Below are 20,681 nucleotides of genomic sequence, written 5' to 3'. Positions count from 1 at the left end.
GTAGGCTGAAAGTCTGATAATAGTCTCCAAGTATGTTCCTTTCACTCAAAATTACTTTAGTTATTCCGGTTTTGAACATAGAAATTTCAGGGGAAACTTACAAATTTTGATAAAATATTGGGTTGTATGTCGAAAGGGATGACTTTGTAATGAGAAACAAATTGTGGAGAATAGACTTCTTTACCATTTTGAATTTTGAAATCATAAACATGGTGTGTCTCTATTTATTTCTGCTTCAATTTTTCTAGACATACCAGTAGGCTCCCCTGGGAACCCAGTAAAGAATCTGCCTGCAATTCAGGAGACCCAGGTTCAGTCCCTGAGTGGGGAAGATCCCCTGGAGAAGGGAATGGCTTCCCGCTCCAGTATTCTTGCCTGGAGAATCCCATGGACAGAAAAGCCTGGCAGGCTACAGTCCATAGGGTTGCAGAGAGTTGGACACGCTTGAGCACATGTGAGATCTGATATGCAGTTTGCTTCTTCGAAACATTCTCTTGATGAAGAATTCAGTTTCTTTAATAGGGAGTATGCTATTCACATTTTCTACATTGTCTTATCATTGTGTGAAGGTTACATTTTTCAAGAAATACCTCTATTTTACCTAACTTATGAAAGTGATTGATGTAAAATCATTTCTAATAGTCACTTAACATTCTATTATTCTTTTAATCCTATAGTATATTTGGTGGTATCAGCTCTTTCATTCTTGGTATTGAGAGTTGTTTCCCACCTTTATTTTGTGATCAGAGTTTTGTTTTTCAAAATTAACATTTTCAAATTAACATTTTTAACACCCTTAGTTTCTTCCATTTCCTCTCGTCTAATTTTTATCATGTTAATATTCTTGATTTTTAACTTTGTTAATTTTCTGATTTCTCTTTTCTATTAATCTTTCTCAATTTTTTTCTCTCTTGTGGACTTAATTTTCCTTTTTTCTAATGGCTTGATTGTAATTTTACTCTCTCATTTCTTAAGATAGAAAATGAAAACATTGATTCAAACCATCCTGCTTTTTAAATCTAAAACTGCAAAACTACCTTTTTTCACTTCTAAGTATTGCTTTACCTGTGTAAAACTACCTTTTTGGACTGCTAAGAATTGCTTTATCTGTGCCTCAAAAATTTATAAATATGTATCAATTTTATTTTCATTTAACTCTATATGAAACATTTCCTAATATTCCTAGTGACTTCTTTGACATAACAGTTGTTTAGAAATTTGCTGTTTAATTCTTACATATTTATTATTTTCTAAATAATTCATTCTCCATTAGCACTCATACTGAGGTATGATTTTTATCTAGAGAGCTGCTTATTTTTACTGTACACAATTTGATGATTATCATGGGTGATTGCATAGATAGTTTATTCTTATTGATATCTAATCTAATTCCCTTGTCATAGAACACACTCTGCAAATTTTTAATATTTTGAATTTTATTCTTTCTTTGTTGCACAACATATTGTCTATCTTTGTGATGTTTCCATTTCATATAAAGTATATGTGTATTCTAGTTTCTAGATCAGGTTAACATTGTTTGTAGTGTTCTGAAAATGTACCCATGTCTTAAAATAGTTTTTTTCTCATTGGTCTATCCATCAGAGTAGGAAGGCTCTCAGAATTGCTAACTAGGGGTGTGGATTTGTCTACTTCTTCTTTCAGTTCTGCATATCTTTGCTTCATGTATTCTGATATATTCTTAGATACATCATATATTTATAATGGCTTAGTCCTTGTGAATTACCTTTTTAATATTTATAAAATAGGTCTTCATAGTTTTCATAATATGCCTTCTCTGAAAGTCCACATCAATTTATCAAAATATAGATAATTAATTTAAAACACTTGATTATTTTCATGTGATAAAGCAATTCCTAATCAATTTCATGTAATGTGTCCTCAAATTATTCTCTCTAAATTAAATGCAATTGCAAATTAAAAGAGAACTAGCTAAACAACTTATTCACCCATATCACAAAACTTGAAAATTAGAAAAAAAAATTTTCTGTGATTTGTTGAGAGAAAATATGTTAAATTGAGTAAAATGAAACAGTATACTTTGGAATCTATGGTATACAGCAAATAACAAAGATATGTATAAATTAAAACTTGCTTTACAGAAAAAAAGGAACCTAAGTAATAGGTAGTACAATCTAGAATCTAGAAAAGAACATACATCCAAAGAACATAGAAGGAAAGAAAAACTAAAATTAAAATGTCAATTTTTATAATAAACTAAAAAGTATAAATAGCTGATTTGCAAAATATTCAATTTATGGGGAAATCTAGTGTATGGACTACCTTTTGCAAGACTTTTAACAAGTATAAATTAAAATTATTAGGACAAAAATTTTAAACATCAGACACAAAAGAAAATGAATTTTTGAAAATACATTGATAAAAATGTCAAGATAGTTAAAACAGAAATAAGAGAAATATTTCTGATGAAACATAAAATATTCCAAGTCTTCCCTGGTGGCAGTGATGGTAAAGAATCCACCTGAGTTGCAGGAGACCTCAGTTCGATTCCTGTGTCGGGAAGATCCACTGGAGGAGGGCAAGGCTTCCTACTCCAGTATTCTTGCCTGGAGAATCCAGAATCCCCATGGACAGATGAGCCTGGCAGATTATAGTCTATAGGGTCACAAAGAGTCTGACATGACTGAGCAACTAAGCGCAACATAGCACACAATATACTTCTATTGACAGATCAGAATAGAAAATCTGATGATATTACTAATGATGAATAAGGTGTATTCAGTCAAATATTTCTCTGAATTTAATACAAAATGTTGGGTCCCTGAAAGGATTTATGAGTTTCCAGCTTATACTTGCATGTGCTTCTAATGAAATAAAAATGAAGTATAACAGGAGAAAGCAAAACCAAGGAGTCATAGAGGGCTCCAAAGTCTTCCAGGTGTATTCATGCAGTCTTCCCTCAGTTGAGCAGACCAGGTTTTGTCTTCAGATTATGAATTGTATATCTGAGGTATCTCCATTTGATGGACTCAGACACAGTTTACAGAGGGATCTTTTATACCCTCTGGTCAAGTACCAAAAGCCAGGCTTGCTAATCATTAAAGCAGGTGCATTCATCAATGTATATATCCTTTAACAGTGCAGGCAAGCTAGTGAATTGTACCTCCAGGAGAGTACTGAACTGTAAACAATTCACTCTAAAACCCAGACAAAATATCTAACTCTTACCTAGTTCAAGAATCAGCATCAAAATAATAGTTTATTAACTAAATGTGGTTTATCCTCTGACTAATCAACTCCCATGGTAGAAAAATTTGTGAGGGCTTCAATCCAATTCCAATATATCTGATCATGAGTATCTACTAACAAACAAACAAACAAAAAGACCCTGATACCAGTTTTTCCTCAGTACCTGTAACTGAGTGAGCAATTAATTTAGGGCATCCTAAAGGTTAGAAAAAATTAAAATCAGTTTACATAAATCATGCAAGATTGACCACAGGAAGAATAAAAGGAAGAAACTACAAGAAAGACCACGAGACTGTGAACCAAATGTGATATATTAAAGTGCTAAAGAAGCTGAAGTGTATAATTATAAAGTATCATATTATTTGATCATTTATGATATATTATTACAGATTCCTGTTTATTGAAAAAATTTCCTTTAATATTTGAACTTACACTTTTTAATCAAGAAATCTAATTTTACTATTTTCAGAAGCACAAATACAACCATGCCCACCTCCACCTCATATTCCCAATGGTCGAGATATGACAACTACAGTGAAATATCAAGATGGAGAAAAAATATCAATTCTATGTAAAGAAAATTATCTAATTCAAGATGCAGAAGAAATTGTGTGCAAGGATGGAAGATGGCAGTCAATCCCACGTTGTATTGGTAAGTAGTGCATAAGTTCGTTTAAAACGTTCTTTAAAGAAATTAATACTCCTCTAAGCTTCGTATCCTTCCATGGTGGATCAGTGGTAAAGAAACCTCCTGCAATGCAAGAGACGCAGGAGATACAGGTTCAATCCCTGCATGGGGAAGATCCCCTGGGGCGGGGTGGGGGGGAATGGCAATCCACTCCAGTATTCTTGCCTGGGAAATTCCATGTTCAGAGGAACCTGGTGGGCTAGAGTCCATTGGGTTGCAAAGAGTTGGACTTGACTAAGTGACTGAGCAGCACATAGTCTTTGTATGGATCAGCAAGATGAAGTCCTCTCTGTATCTTCCAATTTATCTTGAAACAGTAAATCACAGTTTCAGTTTATGAATTGATGAACATTTTCACTTCTGATGTGAAACGCAAACTCTTTGGGCTACTGTGCAAATAACAGGTAAAGTTTATGTTTATGCAATTTTTTTTCCTAATGATCAAAAGGACAAGGATGAAGGGACTGCTGGGCTGCCCAGCCTGGGAGTCATGGTCCTGAAAGATAAACCCCCAGAAATTCTGGCATAGAAGTCCAGTGTAACTTATGTAACCTGTGCACAAACTGCTGCTCTTTAAAGGCACACAGAAATCTCACGTGCTCTGTGCCCCAGTGAAGAGGCATCAATGGGAAAGAGGCTTGGGTTAGACTAATTTGCTTATCTTTGTGAAACTCCTAGAGAGATAGGAGACACTTGGGATCATAGATGCTGGTGCCAGCCATTGTGAGAGACAAGTGCCACTTTAGAGTTCTCCCCAACACACACATACGTAGCTTACTAGCACCAGAGGCTTAACAACTCACCAGCATGACAGCACCAGCCCCAGACTCCGCTGGGCTCCACAGCTGCTACACCTGCATCTCACCCTGCTCTTGGGTGTGACATCAGCCCAAGTATGCTTAGGGCCTGAAGCCAGCTCCATCAGCACTTCATCCTGCCTATGAGTGGGCTGGCAGCCACTATATGAGGCAGAGTCTGGCAGCCAACAGGGGAGGATGTGGGATCCTTTCCTACCAGTGCACCCAGTGTAGTTGGCATTGGTACAGGAGAAGGGCACCCCTATACCATCTAGGTCTGCTGCCCAGATCCTACAGAGAGGAGCATTCTGCTGGGCCCCATAGACTTCTCCTACATACAACCACTTCTCTAAGATCAGGAATGCACCTAACTCTTAGAAATAAACAAAGAGTTAGGTAAAATCATGAGGCAGAGAAATGCATTCCAAATAAAGGAACCAGACAAAAGCTCAGAAAAGTCACTAAACAAAGTTAAAGTAAGCAATCTGCCCAATAAACCATGCAAAGTAATGACCATAAAGCTGATCAATGGACTAGAGAAGAATGGATAAAAACAGAATTTTAAGAATAAAAAAATATAAAGATGAACTAAACAGTGTTGAAGGATACAACAGCTGAAATGAAAAATACACTAGAGAAAATCAATAGTAGATTAGGGGATTCAGAAGAATGGATCAGGTATATGGAAGACAGGGTAGTGGAAAGTTCCAAAGCAGCATAGGAAAAAGAAAAAAATAATTTAAAAAATGAAGATAGGTTGACAGACATCTGGGACAACATCAGTACCATTCTCATTATAAGGATATAAAGTAGAGAGAGAGAGACATATTTGAAGAAATAATAGCTAAACATTTTCAACCTGGGGAAGGAAGCAGACATTGAGGTCTAGAAATCAGACAATCCCAAAAAGAGACGAACCTGAAGAGGTCCATACCAGCACACATTATCATTCAATGGAAAAAAAATTAACAATATGTTGTTCCAACGTAAATGGCAATGGGATCATACTTATCAATAATTACCCAATATGTAAATGGGTTGAATGCCCCAACCAAAAGAAAAAGACTGGCTGAATGGATACAAAAACAAGACCCCTATATATGCTTTCTAAAACAGACCCACCTCAAAACAAGGGACACATACATACTGAAAGTGAAGGGCAAGGAAAGATATTTCATGCAAATGGAGACCAAAATAAATCAAGAGTAGCAATACTGATATCAGACAAAGTAGACTTTGAAATAAAGGCCATGAAAAGAGACAAAGAAAGACACTACATAATGATCAAAGGATCAATTCAAGAAGAAGGTATAACAATTATAAATATATATGCACCCTATGCACCAACATAGGAGCAGCCCAATACGTAAGGCAAATGCTAACAAGTATGAAAGGGGAAATTAACAGTAACACAATAATAGTGGGATATTTTAATACCCCACTCACACATATGGATATGTCAACCAAACAGAAAATTTGCAAGGAAACAAATTTTAAATGATACAATGAGCCAGTTAGACCTGATTGATATCTCTAGGACATTTCACCCCCAAACAATGCATTTCACCTTTTTCTCAAGTGCACAAGGAACAGTCTCCAGGACAGATCACATCCTGGGCCATAAATCTAGCCTTGGTAAATTCAAAGAAATTGATATTATTTCAAGCATCTTTTCTGATCACAATGCGGTAAGATTAGATGTCAACTACAGGAAAAAAAAAACTATTAAAAACACAAACAGATGGAGGCTAAATAACATGATTCTGGATAACCAGCAAATAATGGAAGAAATCAAAAGGCAATCAAAATATGCATAGGAACAAATGAAAATGAAAACATGACAACCCAAAACCTATGGGATTCAGTAAAAAGAGTGCTAAGGGAAATGTTCATAGCTTTACAAGCTTACCTCAAGAAATAAGAGAAAAATCAAATAAATAAGCTAAGTTTACACCTGAAGCAACTAGAAAAAGAAGAACCCCAGGGTTAGTAGAAGGAAGGAAATCATAAAAATCCAGACATAAATAAATGAAAAAGAAACAAAGGAGACTATAGCAAAAATCATTAAAACTAAAAGTCGGTTCTTTGAGAAGATAAATAAAATAGATAAACCATTAGCCAGACTCATCAAATAAAAAAATGGAGAAGAATCAAATCAATAAAATTAGAAATGAAAATGGAGAAGTAACGACAACACAGAAATACAAAGGAGACTACTATCAGCAACTATATGCCAATAAAATGGACAACCTGGAAGAAATGGACAGATTCTTAGAAAAGTATAACCTTCCAAAACTGAACCAGGAAGAAAGAGAAAATCTTAACAGACCCATCACAAGCATGGAAATAGAAACTGGAATCAAAAATCTTCCAAACAAAAGCCTAGGACCAGATGGCTTCACAGGTGAATTCTACCAAAAATTTAGAGACGAGCTAATAACACCTATCCTTCCCTGGTGGCTCAGAGGGTAAAGTATCTTCCTGCAATGTGGGAGACCCGTGTTCAATCCCTGGGTTGGGAAGATCCCCTGGAGAAGGAAATGGCAACCCACTCCAGTACTCTTGCTTAGAAAACCCCATAGACAGAGAAGCCTGGTAGGCTATAGTCTATTGGGTCGCAAAGAGTTGGACATGACTGAACGACTTCACTTTCACTTTTCTTTTCAACACCTATCCTACTCAGACCCTTCCTGAAAATTTCAGAGGAAGGTAAACTTCCAAACTCATTCTGTGAGGCAACTATCACCCTAATTCCAAAACCAGACAAAGATGCCACAGAAAAAGAAAACTAAAGGCCAATCTCACTGAAGAAATAGATGCAAAAACCCTTAGCAAAATTCTAGCAAACAGAATTCAACAACATATTTAAAAGGTCATACATCATGACCAAGTAGACTTTATCCCAGGGATGCAAGGGTTCTTCAGTATTCACAATCAATCATTGTGATATACAACATTAACAGTTTGAAGGAAAAAAGCCATATGATTATCTAAATAGATTCAGAGAGCGCTTTTGACAAAACTTAACATCCATTTATGATAAAAACCCTCCAGAAAGCATGCATAGAAGGACCATACCTCAACATAATAAAAGCCATATATGATAAACCCACAGCAAACATTATCCTCAATGGTGAAAAATTGAAATCATTTACCATAAAGTCAGGAACATGACAAAGGTGCTCACTCTCACCACTACTATTCAACACAGTTTTGGAAGTTTTATCCACTATGATCAGAGAAGAAAAGGAAATAAAAGGAATCCAGATTGAAATAGAAGAGGTAAAACTCACTGTTTGCAGATGACCTGATCCTCTATAGAAAACCCTAAAAACCCCACCAAAAAATTACTAGACCTAATCAATTAATATAGTAAATTTGCTGGATATAAAATTAATATGCAAAATCCCTTGCATTCCTATACACTAACAATGAGAAAACAGAATGAGAAATTAAGGAAACAATCCCATTCACCACTGTGATGAAATGAATAAAATACTTAGGAATAAATCTACGTAAATAAACAAAAGACCTATACATGGACAGCTATAAAACACTGATGAAGGAAATCAAAGATGACACAAATAGATGGAGAAATTACCGTGTTCATGGATCAGAAGAATCAATAGAGTGAAAATGAGTGTACTACCCAAAGAAATCTATAGATTCAGTGCAATCCTTATGAAGCTCCAACTGCAATTTTTCGCAGAACTAGAACAAATAATTTCACAATTTGTGTGGAAATACAAAAAAAAAAAAAAAAAGCCTCAAATAGCCAAAGCAATCTTGATAAGGAAGAATGGAACTGGAGGAATCAACATGCCTGACTTCAGACTATACTACAAAGCTACAGTCATCAAGATAGTATTGTTCTGGCACAATGACAAAAATATAGATCAATGGAACAAGACAGAAAACCCAGGGATAAATCCTTGCACCTATGGACACCTTGTCTTTGACAAAGGAGGCAAAAATATACAATGGAGAAAGGACAATCTCTTTTAACAAGTGGTGCTGGGAAAACTGGTCAACTATCTGTAAAAGAAGGAGACTAGAACACTTTCCAACACCATACACAAAAATAAACTCAAAATAGATTAAAGATCAAAATGTAAGATCAGAAACTATAAAACTCCTAGAGGAAAACATAGGCAAAACACTCTCTGATGTAAATCACAACAAGATCCTCTATGACCCACCTCCCAGAGTAATGGAAATAAAAGCAAAAATAAACAAATGAGACCTAATTAAATGTAAAAGCTTTTGCACAATGAAGAAAACTCTAAGCTAGGTGAAAAGACAGCATTCAGAATGGGAGAAAATAATAGCAAATGAAGCAACTGACAAAGAACTAATCTCAAAAACATATAAACCACTCATGTAGCTCAATACCAGAAAAACAAATGACCCAATCCAAAAATGGGCCAAAGCATTAAACAGACATTTCTCTAAAGAAGACATACACATGGCTAACAAACACATGAAAAAATGCTCAGCATCACTCATTATCAGAGAAATGCAAATCAAAACCACCGTGACGTACCATCTCATGCTGGTCAGAATGGCTGCTATCTAAAAGTCTAATGCAGGAGAAGGTGTGGAGAAAAGGGAACCCTCTTACACTGTTTGTAGGAATGCAAACTACTACAACCACTATGGAAAATAGTGTGGAGATTCCTTAAAAAAAAAAACTGAAAAAAGATCTGCCATATGACCCAGCAATCCCACCACTGGGCATACCCTTGAAGAAAACAGAAATGAAAGAGACATTTCTTTCTCTTGAGAACATTGGTGTACCCCAATGTTCACCATAGCACTGTTTACAATAGCTAAGACATGGAACCAACCTATATGTCCATCAGCAGATGAATGGATAAGAAAGTTGTGGTACATATGCACAATGGAATATTACTCAGCTATTAAAAAGATTGCATTTGAATCAGTTCTAATGAGGTGTGTGAAACTAGAGCCTATTATACAGAGTGATGTAAGTCAGAAAGAAAAACACCAATACAGTATATTAACGCATATATATGGAATTTAGAAAAATGGTCACGACAACCGTATAGGCGAGACAGCAAAAGAGACACAGATATAAGAACAGACTTTTGGACTCTGTGGGACAAGGCGAGGGGGGGATGATTTGAGAGAATAGCAATGAAACGTGTATATTACCATATGTGAAATAGATCATTAGTCCAAGTTCGATGCATAAAGCAGGGCACTCAACGCTGGTGCACAGGGACAACCTGGAGGGATGGGAATGGGGGGGTGGTGGGAGGGGGGTTCGGGATTGGGGACACATGTACACCCGTGGCTGATCCATGTCAATGTATGGCAAAAACCACCACAATATTGTAAAGTAATTAGCCTCCAATTAAAATGAAAAATTAATTTTAAAAATGTTGTTCTGTTGCCAAATCATGTCCAATACTTTGTGACCCCATGGACTGCAACAGGCCAGGCTTCCCTGTCTCTCACCATCTCCCAGAGTTTGCCCACTGAATTTTCCATTCCAGAGTTTTCCATTGATTCAGTGATGCCACCCAACCATGTCATCCTCTGTCACCCTCTTCTCCTTCAAGAGAAAAGGCAGTAGTTACCTACAAGGAGACCCTTACAAGTATCAACAGCTTGTGAAGCATCTGTTTTTGGTCACAAGGGACTGGCACAACATATACAAAGCCATGAAAGGAAAAAAAATTTGCAGCCAACACTACTGTGTCCAGGAAAAACATATTGCAACGATAGTGTGGTGTCCCTTCACACCTGCCATCATGGCTGTCATGAAAAGGGCAACATCAAGTGTTGTCAAAGACGTAGAGAAAAAGGAATCTTTGTGCACTGTTGGTGGGACTGTAAACTGGCAGAGTTGCTATGAATGTGGAATTTCCTTTAAAAATTAAAAATAGAACTGCCATATGATTCAGCTATTCCACTACTGGGTATTTATTCATAGGAACCAAAAACACTGATCTAAACAGATATATGCACTCCAATGCTCATTGCAACATTACACACAATAACCAAGGTTTGGAAGCCACCTAAACAAACCACTGATATAGAAGTAGATAAAGAAGATGTTTTATATATACACGCGATATGAGCTATGACTGAGCCATAAAATATGAAACATTTCCATTTGCAACAATGTGGATGTGTCTAGGATGTATTTATTCTAAGAGATGCAGGTCAGATAGAAAAAGACAAATGCCACATGATTTCACTTATTTGTGGAATCTAAAAACAAAACAAAATAAAAGGAAAACGGACTCATACAGATACAGAAAAGTAGTGAGTTGTTGCAAGAAAGGAGGAGGGGGTTGGCAAAGTAGATACAGGGGATTTATAAGTACAAACTCCAGTTATGTAATAAAGAAGCCAGGGGAATGTATTATACAGCATACAGAATATGGTCAATAATATTGTAATAAATTTGTTAGGAATGATTGTTACCAGACATACTGCTAGTCATTTTATAATGTATGTAAAAGTAAAATCATTTTGAAGCACATTTGAAGCTAGCATACTGTTATACATCCAACATTTCAATAGGAAATTCATTTTAAAAAGGATGAAGGGGCATATTGAACAAGTGGTAGTGGCATAGTGTTTATAGAGACAAATAGCTTGCAAGTTTCAAATGTTTGTCAGTTTTTAAATCCTTTAACTTGTTCTCAGTATTCTTTTCTTTTTTCTTATTTTAAAATCCAAAGTAATATTTGACTGTATTATTATTTGTAATGTAAAGATTATATTTATACTTTACTCTTTGACTTCTGTACTTCATATAGAAAAAATTGGATGTTCTCAACCACCTCAAATAGACCATGGAACCATTAGCTCATCTAGTTCTGCAGAAGAAAGGAGAGAAATACATGAACAAAGGCTGTATGCACATGGCACGAATTTAAATTATACTTGTGAAGAAGGCTTTGAGATATCCGAACATAATGTGATAATATGCCAAATGGGAAAGTGGAGCTCTCCACCTCAGTGTGTAGGTAAGGACACTGGGCAAACCAAAGTCTATTTTCAGTACTGTTCATTCAACTAATCAATTGTCATCAAAGTCATGAGACTCGATCCTTTCAATTTCTAAATACATCAAGTAATTTATCTATTTATAGGTTATTTATGAATTAAAATAAAATTTATACATTAAATCAAATTTGACATAAAATTAATCATTTTTGTTATTAATAATTTCATTTCTTCTATATAGGGTCACTTTTCAATCTGGCAATTATTTTGTATTAACACTGGATGGGCAATAAAATTAAACCTAACTATTCATATTAGTAAACCTATTTATATTCCTATACATTCAAGTTTCAAAAATATGTCCTATGTCTTCCCTAAAATGTCCTTCTTAATTTCTTGCAATATATACTACTTTTCCTAAGATGATGTGTGGAGTCTCAATGTGCTTTTCTTTTATTACTCATAATTGGTTAGAGAAGCACTGATGGTTTCTTTCATATATTGGTAACTTCAGTTTCAAGTTCTTGCTCAAGTGGACACACACCAGAATGGTGATTTTAGGAAAAATTTGTGCACTTCCCTCTCATGTCATGGACGTTCCTGTATAATCATTTATTATTTTCAAGTTAAATTACCAAATATGTTGACCAGTACATCAAATTAAATTTCAAAGTTAGCAAAACATGAAATCGTTCTTTCATTTCTTCCCAGGACTCCCTTGTGGACATCCACCTTATATTCTGAATGGTGTTGTATCTCACAAGAAAGACAGCTACCAATATGGAGAAGAAGTTACTTACGACTGTGATGAAGGGTTTGGAACTGATGGACCTGCATCTATGAGATGTTTAGGAGGGAAATGGTCTCTTCCACAAGATTGCATAAGTATAGTGTTTATCTTTTTATTCTAAAGCTGACAAATATCTTTTAATTCAAAGCATAAATGGCACAAATATGAAACTAAGCAGTAATTCTAGAATTTAACAAGGTATCTAGGGAAAGTTCTTAATTCTGGTAGAGAATTAATAACGCTAGAAATAATAAAAGTTTGATTTGTTGTTGCAGTTCAGTCATTCAGTCATTTCTGACTCTTTGCGACCCCACTGACTATAGCAAGCCAGGTGTCCCTGTCCTTCACTGTCTCCTGGAGTTTGCTTAAACTCACGTCCATTGAATCGGTGATGCCATTCAACCATCTCATTGTTTGCTGTCCCCTTCTCTTCCTGCCCTCAGTCCTTCCCAGCATCAGGGTCTTTTCCAATAAGTCGGCTCTTCATATCAGGTGAACAAAGTATTGGAGCTTCAGCTTCAGCATCAGTCCTTCCAATGAATATTCAGGGTCAATTTCTTTTAGGTCTTCTCCGGCACCATAGTTTTAAAGTATCAGTTCTTTGGCACTCAACCTTCTTTACTGTCCAACTCTCAAATTGTTCATGACTACTGGAAAAGTCATAGCTTTGACTAGGTGGACCTTTGTTGGCAAAGTGATGTCTCTGCTTTTTAATATTCTGTCGAGGTTGTCATAGCTTTTCTTCCAAGGAGCAAGCGTCTTTTAATTTCATGGATGCAGTGACCATCCACAGTGATTTTAGAGCCCAAGAAAATGAAGTCTGTCACTGTTTCCATTTCTTCCCCATCTATTTACCATGCAGTGATGGGACCAGATGCCATGATCTTCATTTTTTGAATGTTGAGTTTTAAGCTTGCTTTTTTATTCTCTTCTTCCACCTTCACCAAGAGGCCCTTTAGTTCCTCGTTACTTTCTGCCATTAAGGTGGTGTCATCAGAGGCATAGCTGAGGTTATTGCTGTTTCTCCTTGAGCAATCTTGATGCCAGCTTGAGCTTCATCCAGCCGGGCATTTTGCATGATATACTCTGCATATAAGTTAAATAAGCAGGATGAAAATATACACCCTTGAAGTACTCTTTTTCCAATTTTGAGCCAGTCAATTGTCCATGTACGGCTCTAACTGTTACTTCTTCACCAATCTAGAGTTTTCTCAGGAGGAAGGTAAGGTGGTCTGGTATTCCCATCTCTTCAAGAATTTTCCACAGTTTGTTGTGATCCACACAATCAAGGGCTTTAGCATAGTCAGTGAAGCAGAAGTAGATGTTTTTCTGGAATTCCCTTGCTTTTTCTGTGATCCAGTGGAGGTTGGCAATTTGATAACACTAAATTATCTGTTTCACATCATCTAGGGTGCAGCTTGAACATCCTCTGATATACATCACAGATTTCTGGTCTCTGTTCCTGTACCATGGCTGAATTCTGCTCTTATAACTACTCAATTTGCTGTTAATTTGTCGATCATTTCTTTGTAATATGCAATTTTCTAAGACATTTAACATAATTCAAGGTAACATATTTTGATAAAAGCAAAAATAGAAACATTCATATTTTAGGTGGGCTGTCATGAGAGAAGAGAATTTAAATTTGAGAAGTATGCAGCTCTACCTCTTGGAATGTCACCATCCCATGTTGCATTTTAGAAAATATAGTGATGGTCAATGTGACTAAATCAAGATTTCTGACATTTGTCTCAAGGTATAAGAGAAATGCTGTACAATATTCATTGGTTTGATATGTAACTATTTATTTTCTGGAATATAATCAGTGGTCCCTATGAATCTTTAAAGATGTACTAAACAAATGCATATTCTTTTTTCTTTCAGGCACAAATTGTGTTAACTTGCCCACCTTTGATGATGCTGTACTCATAGATCAGGAGAAGGATTTCTATAGGTCAGGAGAACAAGTGGCTTTTAAGTGTCTACCATATTATCAATTGGATGGATCTAATACCATACAGTGTGTGAAGAGCAAATGGATAGGAAGGCCAGCGTGCAGAGGTACTTTGGTAAAATTTTAAAATTTATATATCTGAAGTAATATGATGTAGAAAATTGCCTCCACTATCATTAAATGGACATAGATTACTTTTAGGCCAGGTCAAAAACAGCTTGTGCCTGAACATAAAGAGGCATGGACTTGAGTTCCCAGCGTTTGGTGTTGTAGCCCAATAATTCTCAAAGCAGAGTCCCGGCAGAGCATTCTCAGCACATTCTGTAAACTGTTAGATGTGCAAGCAGATTCACAGGCTCACTCGGACTTGTTGAATCTAAACCTCTGGGGCTGGGACTCTGACAATGTTTTGATGATTCCCAAGGAATTCTGTGTATATTTCTGTTTAGGACCCATGGCTACAGCCTCTTGTAGTTAGAGCTGCTGCATCCCCTGAATCACACTGAGGGATGCACATCATTGACTGTGGTGTCCTTAGCATTTGCCCCAAAATATCATTAACATATAGTTTTGTAAATTCACACTTTTTCTATTTTTTTTCCAGATCTTCTGTTCAGATCTTTAATTAATCATCTTCTCCCTGCAACTATAGTATTCTTCAAAGTGTGTTAATTCTTGATTAAGACTCTAAAGAAGAACCTACTGTGTTTATTTTCTGAAAGGCCATTAAGTTTTATCTCATAAATAGGATGAATGTAAATCAAATCTCGATGTCAAATTATATTTTGTTTTCCTTATGGTTTATAAATTAATTTTGAATTGATATACTTTATAATTTTATTTTACTAACCTCAAAAAGAGATTTCTAGGAAAACTCTTTTTTTCCTAGTGGTCTAAAAATTGTGTATCACTTTTCTAGTGAAGTATAGAGGACAGATTTAAGATACAGAAGTGTAATTCATACTGGAAAATATTGCTTTATTTCCTTTCCCTTAACCTTACATATAAACGGATGAAAATTAGCAGTCTTTCATGACAGATTAACTGTTGAATCGAAACGACCATGGAATATATTTGACATTCTATTTCCTCCTTTCTGTTCTTGATAATCATTATATTAGAGATTCTTTTTTACCTTTCTATTCAGATGTTTCCTGTGTGAATCCACCTCAAGTGGAAAATGCTGTTATACAAAATCAGAAATCTAGATATCAAAGTGGTGAGAAGGCACGTTATGAATGCATCGGGAATTATGACCTCTTTGGGGAGATAGATGTCGTATGTTTAAATGGAACTTGGACAAAACCACCTCAGTGCAAAGGTAGAGTATCTTAACCCTGTCCACCCAATTAGAGAATATATTAAGAACAAAATATATTGATACAAAATTAGGGTGAAGTAGCTTTTCTGATATCATTTTTACTTGCAAAAAAAAATGGTGTTGAAAATCCAGTTCTTTTGTGGTCTGAATATGTACTCTAACATGTTTATTGTATGACAGTGTTGACCAGATTTGAGCAGTTGGAATCATGGGACATTTCCTGTCTTAAACATTAAGATAGTCAGTTGTTTTGTGAAGAATAAGTGTGTAAAAGATACCATAATTACATTTAACAGCCCAAGAAATTCCACTTTGAGACATGGAATAAGCAGCTGGGGCCTGATCACAAAATCTGACATAGATGTGGGCAGCTGTACCTATGGATGATACTTAAAGGTAGGTTACTAGCTGAGTTCCAGCAGAGCTATTTAAAATCCGACAGGATGATGCTACAGAAGTGCTACACTCATTAATGTCAACAAATTTGGGAAACCCAGCAGTGGTCACAGGAGTGGTCAATCCTCATTCCAATTCCCAAGAAGGGCAATACTTAAAAATGTTCATATCAGCAGACAATTGCATGCTCTTTCATTGCAATTACATCTCCCATGCTAGTAAGGTTATGTTCAAAATCCTCCTAGTTAAGCTTGATGTGAACAGCTGATTCATTGAAAAAGACCTGAAACTGGGAAAGATTGAAGGCAGACAAAGAAGAGGGTGACAGAGGATGAGATGTTTGGGTGACGTCACTGATTCAATGGACATGAACTTGGGCAATCCCGGGAGAGGTCAGGGACCCGGAAACCTGGCATGAGCAGTCCATGGGGTTGCAAAGTGTTAGACACGACTTGGCAACTGAACAATAACTAGCTGAACTCATTCAGGAAATTAGTGTACACAAAAAATAGTCTGAAATTTCCTACTTGGACACTTCAGTGTTTAAGATCAGACAGGATGGGAATCCAAACCAAGAAGTACATTAGCCACTTCTAATATTTCAAGTAAACTTTTGCCTGGTGTGTAATTTTTGAAATCTCCACTTGAATATGTTTTCATGTTTGAAGGGACTTTTTTTTTAGATAACATACAGGTGAGTCTTGTTTAGGTGTCTACTCTGCCCTTTGCAGGTTTTTAATTGATGTATTTAGGGCCATTTATATTTCAAGTGACTTATTAACTATTAGGGACATTCTGCCACTTGCTTATTTGTTTTGTGTGTGTTTCCTACATTTCTCACCGTTTTTCTTTTCTTGTCTTCCTTGTGGATTTTTGAACATTATAAAATAGTTTAACTTGGAGCTGCATTGTTTTTGAGGATATGTCTTTGCATGGTTTTCCTAATCTCTCTAGGTATTAAGATACACATAGGTAGTTTACCACTCCCTACTGTTGCTGATATTTTACCACCTCAGATGAAATGTGGAATGCTTGCTTCCATTGAGATTTATTGGTTCTCCCCACATTTTTAACATAAATGTATCTAGTACTCTTTTATACATTGAGCAGCATATCAGATGACAATTTTGCACAACTATAATAAAATCAACAGGGAAATCATACTCTTATTATATTTACCCTTATTTATTATTTTTAAAAAAAACCTCCATTCTAAAGTCTCAATTCTTTTTCTATTTTGCTTTCTTTTGAAAAGTTCTTAAGTATAGTTCTGCTGGAGACAAATTCTCTCAGTTTTGCTTTGTCCGGGAAATTCTTTCTTTCTCCCTTTAATTCAACAGGATAGTTTACAAGATATAGGATTTGGAGTTGACAATTATTTTCATCCAGCTTTGGAAAAATGTTCTCATTTCTTCCTGGCTCTATGGTCATCAATGAAATTTCCACAGATGCTTGAATCCTTTTTTCCAAATACATATTGCATAATATTTATTCACAAATAAGTATTGCATATCTATCAAGCTGCCTATGAGATTTTTTTCTGTAAGTTTCAGGAATTTGATTATGATGCACCTTTTTAAACTTTTTATTTAGTATTGAGGTATAGCCGATTAACACTGTTGTGCTAACTTCAGGTAATCAGAGAAGGGACTCAGCCACACATATGCATGTGACCATTCTCCCTCAAACTCTCTTCCTATCAAATCTGCCACATTACACTCCACAGAGTTCTGTGTGCTATACAGTCGGTCCTTATTGGTCATCCACTTTATTATTTTTTTATTTTTTTTTTCATTTATTTTTATTAGTTGGAGGCTAATTATTCCAATATTGTAGTGATTTTTGCCATACATTGACATGAATCAGCCATGGGTTTACATGTATTCCCCATCCCGATCCGCCCTCCCGCCTCCCTTCCCATCCCATCCCTCTGGGTCTTCCCAGTGCACCAGCCCTGAGCACTTGTCTCATGCATCCAACCTGGGCTGGTGATCTGTTTCACCCTTGATAGTATCCTTGTTTCAATGCTGTTCTCTCAGAACATCCCACCCTCACCTTCTCCCACAGAGTCCAAAAGTCTGTTCTGTACATCTGTGTCTCTTTTTCTGTTTTGCATGTAGGGTTATTGTTACCATCTTTCTAAATTCCATATATATGCCTTAGTATACTGTATTGGTCTTTATCTTTCTGGCTTACTTCACTCTGTATAATGGGCTCCAGTTTCATCCATCTCATTAGAACTGATTCAATGAATTCTTTTTAATGGCTGAGTAATAAAAATAGCAGTGTTTTCATGTCCACCCAAATTCCTTAACTCTCTCTTCTCCCATCATTTCCTCTGGCAACCATGAATTCCTTCTCTAAGTCTGTGAGTCTGTTTCTATTCCATAAATAAGTTTGTTTGCAAAATTTCTTTTAAGGTTCCACATATGGGGATGTCTTAACAATTTTTCTCCTTGTCTGTCTGACTAACTTCACTCAGTATAACACTCTCTAGATCCATCCATATTTTTGCAAATGACATTATTTCATTCTTTTAATGGATGAGTAATATTCCGTTATATATATGTACTACATCTTCTTGATCCTTTTCTCTGTTGTTGGACATTTAGGTTGATTCCATATCATAGCTATTGTAAACAGTGCTGCAATGAACTTTAGGGCGTGTGTTTCCTCTTAGACCAAGTTTTTCACCACATCCATGCCCAGGGGCAAGATTCCAGGGTCATACATTAGTTTTTTTAGTTTTCAAAGGAGCATAAACACTGTTCTCCATAGTGGCTGTATCAGCTAACAGTGTAGGAGGGTTACCTTCTCTCCACATACTCGCCAGTATATTGTTTGTGGATTTTTCGATGATAGATCTTTTGACTCATGTTAGGGGATATCATGCTCTAGTTTTGATTTGAGTCTCTCTAATAATTAGTGATATGAACATCTTTTCATGGGTGTCTTGGCCATCTACATGTCTTCTTTGGAGAGGAATAAAATACCTAGGAATAAACCTAAGGAGACAGAAAATCTGTAGTCTGAAAACTGTAGTACACTAATGAAAGAAATTGAAGACAAAAACAGATGGAAGGATATACCATTATCTTTGATTAGAAAAATCAGTATTGTCAAAATGACTACTACCCAATGCAATCTACAGATTCAGTGCAATCTGTATGTAATTGCCAATGGCAATTTTTCACAGAACTAGAAAAAAAACCTTAAAATTTGAATGGAGACACAAAAGACCAAAAATATACAAAGCAGTTTTGAGAAAGAAAAACGGAGCTGGAGGAATGACACTACCTGACTTCAGACTATACTACAAAGCTCTAGACATTAAAAAAAAAAAAAAAAAAAAGGTTCTTATTATGACATCAAGACTTACGAATCAGTGAATTGAAATGGACAGGAATGGGTGAATTTAATTCAGATGACCATTATATCTACTACTATGGGCAAGAATTCCTTAGGAGAAATGGAGTAGCCCTCACAGCCAAAAAAAGAGTCTGAAATGCAGTACTTGGGTGCATTCTCAAAAACAACAAAATTATTGCCATTCATTTCCAAGGCAAGTCACTTAAAATCAAAGTAATCGAAGTCTATGCCACACCCACTAATGTCAAAGTATATGAAGTTGACTGGTTCTAGGAAGGCTTGCATTACATTCTAGACTAAAACATCAAAACAACAACAAAAAATTCTCCCTTTCATATAGGGGACTGGAATGCAAATGTAGGAATCAAGAATTACGTGGAGTAAGATGCAAGTTTGGCCTTGGAGTACAAAATGAGACAGGAGAAAGGCTAAAAGAGTTTTGATGAGAGAAGACATGGGTCATAACAAACACCGTCTTCAAAAACACAAGAGACAATTCTACACATGGACATCAGGAGATGGTCAGTACCAAAATCAGAATGACTATATTCTTTACAGCCAAAGATAGAGAAGCTCTATACGGTTGGCAAAACCAAAACTGGAAGCTGACTGTGGCTCAGATCATGAGGTCCTTATTGTGAAATTCAGACTTGAGTTGAAGAAAGCAGGGAAAACCACTAGGCCATTCAGGTCCTTTATGATTATATAGTGGAAGGGATAAAAAGATTCAAGGGATTAGGCCTGAGAGAGTGCCTGAAGAGCTATGGATGCAGGTTTGTAACTTTGTATGGGAGGCAGTGAGCAAAACCATCCCCAAGAAGCACAAATGCAACAATGTAAAATGGCTTTCTGAGAAGGCCTTACAAAGAGGTGAGAAAAGAAGAGAAGCAAAATGGAAAGGACAAAAGGGAAAATGTACCCATCTGAATGTAGAATTCCAAAGAATAGCAAGGAGAGATAAGAAAGCCTTGTTAAGTGAGCAATGCAAAACAACAACAACAACAAAAACTAGAGGAAAGCAATAAAATGGGGAAGACTAGAGATGTCTTCAAGAAAATTAGAGACAGCAAGGGAGCATTTCATGTAATGATGGACAGAGTAAAGGACAGAAATGGTATGGCCCTAAGAGAAGCAGAAGATATTAAGAAGAGGTG

General features: G+C 36.0%; 1 protein-coding gene across 3 annotated transcripts in view; it reads left to right on the top strand.

Annotated features, from left to right (window-relative positions):
- Positions 1-20,681, top strand: part of LOC122707784 (complement factor H) — a 192,174-nt gene that overhangs the window by 76,078 nt on the left and 95,415 nt on the right. For 2 of the 3 annotated variants that reach the window (XM_043923644.1, XM_043923639.1), the window contains exons 16-20: positions 3,698-3,880; positions 11,508-11,717; positions 12,409-12,582; positions 14,372-14,548; positions 15,589-15,762. In XM_043923644.1, coding sequence (XP_043779579.1) covers positions 3,698-3,880; positions 11,508-11,717; positions 12,409-12,582; positions 14,372-14,548; positions 15,589-15,762 — 918 coding nt within the window. The remainder of the gene's footprint in view (positions 1-3,697; positions 3,881-11,507; positions 11,718-12,408; positions 12,583-14,371; positions 14,549-15,588; positions 15,763-20,681) is intronic. The other variant, XM_043923640.1, reaches the window with a different exon arrangement.

Source organism: Cervus elaphus, chromosome 14 (genome assembly GCF_910594005.1).
Source record: "Cervus elaphus chromosome 14, mCerEla1.1, whole genome shotgun sequence".
In the NCBI taxonomy this organism is placed as follows: domain Eukaryota; kingdom Metazoa; phylum Chordata; class Mammalia; order Artiodactyla; family Cervidae; genus Cervus; species Cervus elaphus.
The sequence above is the reverse complement of the archived record's forward strand: the minus strand, read 5'-3'. Positions and strand labels throughout refer to the sequence as shown.